Source organism: Pan paniscus, chromosome 18 (genome assembly GCF_029289425.2).
Source record: "Pan paniscus chromosome 18, NHGRI_mPanPan1-v2.0_pri, whole genome shotgun sequence".
In the NCBI taxonomy this organism is placed as follows: domain Eukaryota; kingdom Metazoa; phylum Chordata; class Mammalia; order Primates; family Hominidae; genus Pan; species Pan paniscus.
This window is the reverse complement of record NC_073267.2, coordinates 34,531,311-34,543,040: the sequence shown is the minus strand read 5'-3', so window position 1 is coordinate 34,543,040 and position 11,730 is coordinate 34,531,311. Positions and strand designations below refer to the sequence as shown.

At 51.3% G+C, this 11,730-nt stretch overlaps 1 protein-coding gene across 2 annotated transcripts in view; it reads right to left on the bottom strand.

Moving 5' to 3' along the window:
• Positions 1-2,613: 2,613 nt before the first annotated feature.
• The window catches only part of ITGAM (integrin subunit alpha M), a 72,658-nt gene continuing 63,541 nt past the window's right edge, over positions 2,614-11,730 (bottom strand). For both annotated transcript variants that reach the window (XM_003807498.6, XM_008959646.5), the window contains exons 17-30: positions 10,970-11,124; positions 10,741-10,872; positions 10,492-10,565; positions 10,122-10,263; positions 9,904-10,026; positions 8,589-8,668; positions 7,367-7,450; positions 6,294-6,369; positions 5,696-5,803; positions 5,437-5,520; positions 5,180-5,293; positions 4,996-5,097; positions 4,225-4,335; positions 2,614-3,861 (exon numbers count right to left, since the gene is read on the bottom strand). In XM_003807498.6, the coding sequence (XP_003807546.2) occupies positions 3,790-3,861; positions 4,225-4,335; positions 4,996-5,097; positions 5,180-5,293; positions 5,437-5,520; positions 5,696-5,803; positions 6,294-6,369; positions 7,367-7,450; positions 8,589-8,668; positions 9,904-10,026; positions 10,122-10,263; positions 10,492-10,565; positions 10,741-10,872; positions 10,970-11,124 (1,457 nt within the window). In that variant the 3' untranslated portion in view covers positions 2,614-3,789. The remainder of the gene's footprint in view (positions 3,862-4,224; positions 4,336-4,995; positions 5,098-5,179; positions 5,294-5,436; positions 5,521-5,695; positions 5,804-6,293; positions 6,370-7,366; positions 7,451-8,588; positions 8,669-9,903; positions 10,027-10,121; positions 10,264-10,491; positions 10,566-10,740; positions 10,873-10,969; positions 11,125-11,730) is intronic.

The following is an 11,730-nucleotide window of genomic DNA, read 5'->3' as shown; positions in this document are numbered from 1 at the left end:
GGCTGCAAGGACAGGCAACTACGGGTATGGAGGCTGCCAGGACAAGCAACTAGGTACGAAGGCTACAAGGACCAGCATGGAGGCTGCAAGGACAGGCGACTACAGACATGGAGGGTGAAAGGACAGGCGACTAAAGGTACAGAACTCTCTCTGTTCCCGGAGCAATTCAGGACTTCTGCAGATATTGAGGACTTTTATCTTTCAACATAAGGAAACACAGAAATTCTTAACAGACTTTATTTAAGTCAGGAGAGGAAATAGCAAAGAACCGTCTAAAGGTGACCGTGTTTTGTGCCACCCCCACAGATACAAAGGGCCATTGTCTCATTAGCCACCTTTTGAGGGCATCTCACTTCACTTTGAGTGAAATTGGAACTACTCACTCTGGCTTACAAAGCACTCATGCCCAAGCCCTGCCCACTCTCCCAGCCTCCCCTGCCCTCCCTTCTGCCTGGAGGTCTTCTGGCCCTGCTTCAGTCAGGTGTCACCTCCCTTGGGGACCCTTCCTTCACCTCCCTAAGGAGTAAGCCCTCTCTCCTCCTGCCACATGTGAAACAAGTGTCCCTCTAAGCCATGATTTTCTTGTATTTCAATGAAGATCATGAAATTACCATTTTTTGGCTGGGCACAGTGACTCACGCCTGTAATCCCAGCATTTCGGGAGGCCAAGGCAGATGGATCACCTGAGGTCAGGAGTTCAAGACCAGCCTGGCCAACATGGTGGAACCCCATCTCTACCAAAAATACAAAAAAAAAAATTAGCCAGACATTGTGGTGCACACCTGTAATCCCAGCTACTCAGGAGGCTGAGGCAAGATAATCACTTGAACCCGGGAGGGAGAGGTTGTAGTGAGCTGAGATCACACTACTGTACTCCAGTCTGGGTGACAGAACAAGACACCATGAAAAAAAAGAAAGAAAAAGAAAGAAGGAAGGAAGGAAGGAAGGAAGGAAGGAAGGAAGGAAGGAAGGAAGGAAGGGAAAGAAAGAAGGAGAAAGAAAGAAAGAAGGAGAAAGAAAGAGAGAGAGAAAGAAGAGAGAAAGAGAAAGAGAGAAAGAAAGAAAAGAAACATTTTTGTCCAAAAACATGTCATCAATTTCATATGCTTTAACCCAATATCATAACAGTTAAATAACAGCCACCCTCTCCCCACACTCCCTCATGCCTGTTCTGGGGCCATTCCTCTGAGGCTGTCAGGACAGTAAAAGAGAAAAGCTTTAGAGCTAGGCAGAGCTGGGATTAACTCCTAGCTCCATTCCTTCCCAGCTGTATGACCTCAGGCAACTGGTATGATCTATCTAAGCCTCGGTTTCCTCATAAGTGAAATTCATGTAAATACCAAGGACTGGTGTGAGGATTAGAGAGGAGGTATGTTCAGGCCAGGCTAGTGTTTACTGTGTTTGCAAAGTATGAGGGACAGGCACTGAGCATCCTCCCTCTGAGGAAGCAGCCACCAAAATGTCACCTGCACACACCTTGGCAGCAAGTGCTCCTGGTGCCCTGACCTGAACCAAAGGCACCGTGTCAGGGGCTGTGTTCACCTGTCAAACATCCAGCCAGCAGCACTGGTATCACTTTCTCTGGCCACTAGAGCCCGCTCTCCTCACACTCAGGGCAGGCCAGAAGTGGTAGGAAATTAACACTCTCCCCACCAAGAGCAGCCCTCATCCAATAGCTAAGTGGAATCGGTGTCTATGCGCTCCAGCCTTCTCCCCTGGGTGGGGTGATACTAAGGTGCGTGTTCTGCACTGCCTCCGAGAACTGCCCAGTGGGATGAAGCTCCAGGAACTCACAGCAGCTTCTCTGTGGATGATACACCTGTTATTGGCAGCCTTCCCTTCCTCGGTATTTCCTGGAGCCATCTCTTTATTTTATTATTTTATTTTATTTTTATTTTTATTTTTTTTAAGATGGAGTCCTGCTCTGTCGCCCAGGCTGGAGTGCAGTGATGCAATCATATCTCACTGCAACCTCTACCTCCCGGGTTAAAGCAATTCTCCTTCCTCAGCCTCCCAAGTAGCTGAGATTACAGTTGCCTGCCACCATGCATGGCTAATTTTTTTGTATTTTTAGTAGAGACGGGGTTTCACCAAGTTCGACAGGCTGGTCTCAAACTCCTGACATCAGGTGATCCACCAGCCTCGGCCTCCCAAAGTTCTGGGATTACAGAGGCGTGAGCCACTGTGCCCGACCTTTATTTTATTATTTTGTTTATTTTTGAGACAGGATCTCACTCTGTCACCCAGGCTGGAGTGCAGTGGTGCGATCATGGCTCACTGCAGTCTAGACCTCCTGGGCTCAAGTAATCCTCCTGCATCAGCCTCCGGAGTAGCTGTGACTACAGGCACGTAACACCAGGCCTGGCTAAATTTTTTTAATTTTTTGTGGACACAGGTTCTCAATATGTTGCCCAGGCTAGTCTCGAACTCCTGAGCTCAAGCAATCTTCACACCTTCACCTCCCAAAATGCTGGGATTTCAGGTGTGAGCCACCGTGCCTGGCCTGCCACCTCTTAAATACGCTTGTTTCACCCAAATTCTTGGGTTTGCTTCTGGGAGAACCCAAACTTCCAGGAACATATCCTATAAATTATCCTTACATATATGCAAAAATGACATATATTTGATTTATTAACTCAGCATTGATGCAATAACAAGAGATTGAAAATAGTATATCAAAAGAAGACTGGTTAAATACATTATGGTACACTCACACAATGGAATACTATGCAGTGGTATAAAAGAATGAAAAAGTAATTTATGTCTTAATATGAACCGATGTCTGAGAAATATTGGTGAAAAAAAGCAAGATACAGACCAATATAAAGTATGCTACCATTTGTGTAAAAAACCTTGTGTGTGTGTGTATGTTTGGTGTGTGTGCACACGTGCATACACTTGCACATCGCCTGGAATCTGTCTGAAGGAAACCTCAAAACACAATCTTGACTACCTTTAAGGAGGTGACTTGAATATCTGGAAAGGGAGACTTTTCACTGTACACTTGAATGCCTTGTGATTTTTGTACCGTAGACAGGCTTATCCATCCAAAAAATTAAAGTCACATTGAAATAATAAATGAATCCAGAAAGGAAGCTTCATCATTCCTCAGTGGGCATCTTTATTGGGCATCAGCGCTGGTGTGGAGGAGGCTCCTGGTTCCACCCACGGCTTCTCATGGAGTCTCCATCCAAGCTGCGCAGGCTCCAGCAGGCCGCAGGCTCACAGGCGACGGGAAGTCCCACTTCTTTCAGTGGAGAGAAGCTGCTGTGTTTCCCTCTGTCTTCACCCACAGGATTGACCGTCCCCTCTCCCGGGGGAAAACCCAGCAGCGGCTTCACCCACGCACAAGGGAGCCCAGGCAGTTCCCTTCTGCCGGAGAGGCTGCGCTGCCGTCACCTACCCACACGCCAGAGACATCTGAGTCACACATGTGAGCCACACGCCCCTGAGCACACACATGCACACACTCGCACACTTGCACACACTTGCACACACGTGGACACACGCACACACACACTTGGACACACTCACATACTTGCACACACTCACACATGGACGTGCGAGTGCACATGCACGCACACGCACACATGTGCACACACTTGCACACAGACACTTGCACACACTCACACACATGCACATACACACTTGCACACACACAAATGGAAGCCCAAGCCCGTCCTGTCGGGGAGACTTCGCTGTCCGACGTGTCCAGCAGCCTGGGGGCTACGTGTGGTCTGGGCAGAGTCCTGCTGGCCACCGAGAGGCAGCTCTGTCGGGAAGGAGCCGCTACTGGGGTTCGGCCCCCGGGGGACCCCCTTCACTCATCATGTCCTTGTATTGCCGCTTGAAGAAGCCGACCTGCGGGGCAGAGGAGGGCAGTGAGAGCGACAGCAGCCAGGGAGCGTGCGGCTCCGCAGACCAGGGGGAGGGGGCGGGAGGGCCGGCAGAGACAGAAGGGACCCAGGAGGGCGGGGCGGGAGGGGAGTAACATCCGCGTCGGGGCCTGGAGAAAAACAGAAACTACAACAAGGAGGGCGACTCGTTCTCAGCAAGCCCCGCGCATGAACCCGGCCACCCTCCCTAAGAGACTGAGGCGCAGAGAGGCTCCCGGACTCGCCCCAGTCACACAGCTGGCAGCCCCGCCGGGGAAACCGAGGCACGGAGCTGCAGCGCGAGGCCCGAGAGGATGAAGGGAGGGGGTGGGGGAGCGGCGGGGAGCACCTTGTACAGCGCGGCGGTGATGAGGGCCAGGAGCAGCAGTCCCCCGACAGAGCTGCCCACGATGAGCGGCAGGGGGTTGGGGACCTCGAACGGCTCCACTTTGGTCTCCGTCTGGGGGAGGAAGGAGGGGCGTCAGGGGAGACGACTCCGGATTTCTGGGGGTTCCCCATTCACACCGTGTGCACCCCTGAATCAAGTGGGGAACCCCTCCTCATGTCCCCCAGAACCCCAGCCCTCAGTCCTCCTCCCCCACCTCTTCTCCCTCCTCTCCCTCCTCCGTTTCTCTGTCCTCTATCTATCTCTATCGCTTTCTGCCTCTCTCTGTCTCTCTATCTCCATGGCTCACTGTCTCTGTCTCTGTCGCGCTCTGTATCTCTCTCTTTATCTCTATCTCTCTGTCTCTCTATCTCCATCTCTCACTGTCTCTGTCTCTATCTCTATCTCTCTGACTCTCTCTCTCTCTCTCCTTTGTATCTGTCTCTGTGTCTGTTTCTCCCTCTGCCTCTGTCTCTGTCTCTCTCCTTACGTCTCTGTATCTCTCTGTCTCTCTGTCGCTCTGTCTCTCGCTCTCCTTTGTGTCTGTCTCTGTGTCTGTTTCTCCCTCTGCCTCTGTCTCTGTCTGTCTCTCTCCTTACGTCTCTGTATCTCTCTGTCTCTCTGTCGCTCTGTCTCTCTCTCCCTCTCTCTTTGTGTCTCTCTCTCCTCCCCCAGAAATCTCCACAAGCCCAGCCCCTCTCCCTCCAATAGTTCCTCAGCGACCAAGACAGGTACCTGGGACCTCACAAACGCCCCCTGTCCCGGCAGCAGGGTGAACACGGAATCGTTAAACAAGATCTCAGCTGTGCTCACGATCAGGAGGTGGTTATGCGAGGTCTGTGGAAGAGAGCGGGTGGGCACTGCACCTGGGCCCTGAGCACCACGCCTGTGCCCGGCGAAGCCTCAGGACCCCACACACCTTGATGTACCAGTCAAACGAGAGGTTGCCTTTGAGGGTAGCATTGAATTCTTCCTGGATGCCAAAGAACGGGATGTCACACTGGATTCTCTGGCAGACAGCGATGGAGCAGTTCTGGGGAACGCAGGAGGGGAGGGGACGGGTAAGGAAGCCGAAGGCAGAGAACACCCCTCCCCGTTTGCTCAGAGACCATACAGGTTCCAGCAGGGAAGCGCTCTGGGTCTCTGTGTGGCCCTGGGGCTGACTTAGCTTCTCACCACCACGGGGGCCTTCCGAAGCTCAGCCAGAAAGTCGGAGTGAGAGGGCAAGCGCTCCTTGGTGTGGCACGTACTCGAGAGGTTCTGAGGAAAGAGACGCACTGAGAAGGGGCAGAGATGAAGGCGCCAGGGCCTCATCTCGGGAGGTGAGATGGCCTGGGTCCAGGAGAGGGGCGGAGCGGCTCTAAAACCCAATAGCATTAACAGAGGTGAGAGGAAGGCGCAGGGCCGTGCAGGAGTCAGGCTGAGCTCCGCTCACCTCGGAGAAGGTGACCTGGGGGCGGTCCCATATGACAGTCTGGTTCAGCCGGACGGGCACCAAGAACACCAGGCTGATGGGGAGGCTCCTCTGCCCCAGGTTGCTGACCTGCACCGGGGAGGGCGGGGTCAGGGCTCTGGCCTTCCTCCCCCACCAGCCTGGAGAATCAGCCTCCCCTCCCCACGGGGCAGGCCATAGGCCCGGGCGTCCTGCCCCTTCCTGTTTGAGAGAGTAGAGTGTACACCTAATACGCATTCCAGTGCCACACGGCCTGGTCTCCAGTCCTAGCTCTCCCACTTACTCGGTGGGAGACCTCGGGCTTGTTCTGTAAACCTCTCTGAGCCTCAGTTTCTTCATCTGTAAACTGGGGATCATGACAGTGCCCCACAGAGTCGTTACGAAGGTAACACAAGATAACTACGTGCGTGCATGTCACATACGTGCGTGTATGTGTGCATACTGAGTGATAGCAGCGTGGAACCAAGCCTGGCACACCACAGGTGCCTTGCGCACATTTCCCATCCCTGTTTCTGCATTTTCTACCATCGATTTTCCTCCCCAGCCTCCTTCTCAGGACCCAGACGTCCCAGCTGCCCACCTGATATTGATGCTGCATGACCCGACTGGTATTCTCTGAGGCCGTGAAGTTGAGATATTTAGTGGAGACCCCATGGCTGAAGGGAGAAAAAAGGGACAGGAGGTGACAAAACATGAGGGGTGCCCTGGGAGGGTGTCTCAGGCTAAGTGTGTAAGGAGCGAACAGGCACATGGGTAATGGGTATGAAGTCCTGGGGGGTGGAGATGGGGTGGGGTGCAGGGGGATGGGGGAACCAATGTGTGCTGGACACAGTGCGTGCCCATTTGGGCCACTCACACACACGTGCACAAATGCACACCCATGAGCACATATACACATGCACACAGACCCTCAGACACACACACGCGCAAATACACACCCATGCACACATACATGCACATAGATCCTCAGACACACATGCACAAATACACACTCATGCACACATACATGCACATAGACCCTCACACACACATGCACAAATACACACCCATGTGCACACATATGCACATAGACCTTCACACACACATGCACACACACCCATGCACACACACATGCACATAGACCTTCAGACATATGCACAAATACACACCCAGGCACACATACATGCACATAGATCCTCATACACACACATGCACAAATACACACCCACGCACACAATGTACATATATCCTCAGACACACACATATGCACGCACACCCATGCCCAGACACACATGCACATAGATCCTCACACACACATGCACAAATACACACCCATGCACAAGGATCCTCACACACACACACAAATACACACCCATGCACGCACACACATAGATCACACTCACATCCACAAATACACGCCCATGCACACATACACACATGCAGATACATCCTCAGACACACACATGCACAAATACACGTCCATGCACACAAACATGCACATAGATCATCACACTCACACACCCATGCCCAAATACATACCCATGCACACATACATGCACAGAGATCCTCAGACTCTCACACACACACACATGCACAGACTCATGCACACAGATGCACAATCAGCCATGTCCAGCCCAGAAGTGGAGGCTCAGCTAAAGTCCTGGAAGCCAGCACCTGGTGACCACCATGTAGACAGCATATTTCACCGGCAGCTCCAGTTGGAATTCGGTTTTGTTGGTTCTGGGCATGTTGTTCTCACTGGAGGGAAAGAAAGAGCTCCAGCCGGCTCTTGAGAACTGACAGTTAGTCTTTGCTCCTCCCTCTCCCTCACTCCCTGCCTCCAATCAGCCACCAAGTTCTGTTATCTCTGCATCTGAAACCCCCCTGTTCTCCAACCCCTGCCCCTGCCTAGCCCAGGCCCATCCCTCTCCAGCTGGATGTCTGCAACCACCTTCTTCTAACTGGTCCCCTGAATTCACACCTGCTCCCACCCCAATCGCCAGCCCTCCTGAAGAGTGATCGTTCTAACATGCAAATATGATTATGTCACTCCCAGAGGCGAAACTGCAAATCCCAAACAACACCCGTCAGTCATTTTGGGACATGGCCTGTATCTAACCACCACCAACTCCTTCAGCCCTGCATTTCATGCTGAGGCCACTCTTAAACACACCCTGATCTTCCCGTCCCTGGTATCTGCTTCCTGCCTTCTGTCTTCATGCCCGCCCTCAGTTCGTGCCTTTGCTTTGTCTAAATATATTTTCTTTTTTTCCCTTTTATTTTTTTATCATTATTATTATTATTATTATTATTATTATTATTATTTTGACACTGGGTCTCACTCTGTTGCCCAGGCTGGAGTGCAGTGGCACCATCTCAGCTCACTGCAGCCTCAATCTTCCAGGCTCAAGCAATTCTTGTGCCTCAGCCTCCTGAGTAGCTGGGATTACAGGCATGCACCACCATGCCTGGCTAATTTTTGTTAGCTCCCAAAGTGCTGGGATTACAGGCTTGAGCCAGCACGCCCAGCTCCTAAATATATTTTCTTTAGGAATCTTCTCTGAACACCAAACTCCCAAGAACACTGGCCGTCCCCCATCTAATCTTGCATCTCATACTGGATTTGAGATGCAAGATTAATGGCTAGATTTCTTGTCTGTCTTTGCCACTAAATTATCATCTCCGAGAGGGCAGGAACCACTATCGTCTGATCCACCACCATCCCACCAGCACTCAGCACAAGGCCCAGCACGTGGTGGGTGGTCAGTGAGTGTTTGCTGAGTGAACAAATGAGTTGAAGGGAGAAGCAGTGGGCAAAGGGCAAAGGCCCACCATGGGCCAGGGGCTGGGGCCTCAGATGGGCAACTGCCTGCAGAAGCCTGGTAGCAGAGAGCACCTGGTCACATTGGCCTTGAGGAGCAGTTTGTTTCCAAGGGAAGCCTTAGAGTCTACATCAAACGTGATATTAAAGGTGACCTGGAGTGAGAGAAAGGAGGGACAATGACAGAAATATGAGAGAAAAAATAACCCAAATGCCCGTCATCTGATTAATGGAGACATGAAATATGGCCCATCCATGCAACAGGATATTGTTCACCAAATAAAAAGCAATGAAGGCCAGGTGCGGTGGCTCACACCTGTAATCCCAGCACTTTGGGAGGCTGAGGCAGGTGGATCACCTGAGGTCAGGAGTTCGAGACCAGCCTGGCCAACATGGCAAAACCCTGTATCTAATAAAAATACAAAAATTAGCTGGGTGTGGTGGCGGGCGCATGTAACCCCAGCTACTTGGGAGAGTAAGGCACAAGAATTGCTTAAACCTGGGAGGCAGAGGTTGCAGTGAGCCAAGATTGCACCACTGCACTCCAGCCTGGGCGACGAAGTGAAACTCCATCTCAAAAATATATATAAAAAATTTAAAAACAATTTTTTTAAAGCAATGAGGTACTGACATATACTACGACATGAATGATCCTTGCTAAGTCCTTGCTTAATATTATGCTAGGGAAAGGATCACATACGGGATTATTTCATTTATATGAAATGTCCAGAATAGGCAAATCTATAGACACAAAGTAGATTAGTGGTTGCATAGGGCTGGGGGATATGGGAGGACTGGGGCTGAGGGCCAACGGGAACAGAAGCTCTTTGTGAGGTAATGAAGATGTTCCAAAATGGATCATGATGACGGATGCAAGACCCTATGAATTCACTCAAAGCCACTGAACTGTATACTTTATTTTATTTTATTTCATTTTATTTATTTTCGAGACAGGGTCTCACTCTGTCACCTAGGCTAGAGTGCAGTGGTGTGATCATAGCTCACTGCAGCCTCAACCTCCCAGGCCCAGACGATCCTCCCACCCTAGCCTCCCGAGTAGCTGGGACTACAGGTGTGCACCACCACGCCCAGCTAATTTTTACATTTTTTGTAGAGACAGGGTCTCGCCATGTCACCCAGGCTGGTTTCAAACTCTCGGGCTCAAGCGATCTTCCTGCCTTGACCTCCTAAAGTGCTATGATTACAAGCATGAGCCACTGTGCCGGGCTTGAAATGTATGCTTTAAATAGGTGAATTGGATGGTATGTGAATTATATCTCAATAAAGCTGTTTTGTACAAAAAGGAACCACTACTAAAGAAGAGAAGAAGAAGAAAAGAATCCCCAAAGAAATCAAAGAGAAAAGGAGGGGAGGAGCCAGGAGTTCTGACCTCTGAGTTTTCCGGGAAGATGGGGTGGTTTATGCTGCAGCTGGTGCTCTTCAAGGCCCCAGACACTTCGGTGGAAGAGACAGACTCACAGGCCAGACGCCAGGATCGCTGTGAGCGCTGGTTCTGGAAGGCAGGGGAGGCAAAGGCGGTGATATCCACCTCCGGCCGTGAGGATGGGGAAGCAAAGGTCAGATAGAGCCTGAGAAGGATGTGGCTACCTGGAGCGTGGACACCTTCCGGTAGGACAGGCCAAGCGGGAAGAAGAAGGTGACCTGTGTCCTGTAGGAGTCCTCACCATCATTTCTCACAGTCATTGTCACGTTGAACTCCCGGGGCCCACCCACCACGAGGCAGTCCAGGCTGTGGGAAGAAGACAGGCCGGGGGATGGGGCGCTGGGCTTCCCTGTGGCAAGCCTGCTCCGGCAGAACAGAGCCGCAGGCACTTGATGAAGAGACAACAGTGGAGGGGCAGTCATACCGGACCTTATAGCCCAGGAACACCCGGCTCCCTTGGGGGCCAGGAGGAGAAAAGAGCGGGTCATGGTACGGGTCCTTCTCTGGAGGAAGTGAGGAGGAAAGGAAACTCACCTCATGAAACTGAAGGTGATGCTGAGGTCATCCTGGCAGATGTTGTCATTGCCACAATTCTTCTCAAAGGGAAACTTTTAAAAAATAAATATGATCAAATGAAAGGAAAGAAAATAACCAAGTATTGTGAAATTAAACAATAAAATCAAATGTTGAAGTAAAATTAGATGCAATCAAATAAAATGAGTTTCAACCACCTTGGTCTCTGGTCTCTTCCACACCCCTGCAGGACCCCAACTCTGGACTCACCAAGGCTGTGAAGAGTCTCTGAGCATCCTCCGCCAGCACTGGCCGGAGGTTCCCGAAAGCAGACAATGGCGTTCCCACCAGAGAGAAGTTCAGGCGCAGCACAATGGGGCTCACTGGGTCCTCGATGCAATTCTAAGAGATAGCCGGGATTTGGGGATCTGCCCTCCTCAGCTCCCCAAGCCCACTCCATGCTTGGAGGACCCAGGGGTCTGGCCACTAGCCTGCTCACCGGCAACTGTAGTTTCAGGGTCTCACAAGTCTGGGTCAGCCCCAAGACCTGTGTCTGTCTGCGTGTGCTGTTCTTTGTCTCATTGAAGATGGCGCGGGAACGTGGGCGGCCGGAGTCCAGAGCCAGGTCATAAGTCACAACACTCTGGATCTGTCCTGAAGGGACAGGGTGGCACAGCAGTGAGGGGCCTGAGCCTCGGAACACGGCAGATGGGAGTTCGAGGCCCAGCTCCTCTGCTTCTCAGCTGTGCGACTTAGGGTATGTTATCTGACTTCTCTGAGTCTTCTTTCCTTCCTTCCTTCCTTTTTCTTTCTTTCTTTCTTTCCTTGCTCTCTTCCTCCCTTTCCTTCCTTCCTTCCTTTTTTCCTTTCCTTTCCTTCCTTCCTTTTCTTCCTTTCCTTCCTTTCCTACTTTCCTTCCTTTCCTTCCTTCCCTTCTTCCTTCCTTCCTTTCTTTTTATTTTTTATTTTCTTTTTTGAGACAGAATCTCACTCTCTTGCCCAGGCTGGAGTGCAGTGGTGCCATCTCAGCTCACTGCAACCTCTGCCTCCCAGGTTCAAGCGTTTCTCCTGCCTCAGCCTCCCAAGTAGCTGGGATTATAGGCACATGCCACCACGCCGTGCTAATTTTTGTATTTTTAGTAGAGATGGGGTTTCACCATGTTAGCCAGGCTGGTCTCAAAGTAATCCACCTGCCTCAGCCTCCCAAAGCGCTGGGATAAAAGGCATGAGCCACTGCGCCTGGCCTCCATTCTTTATTTT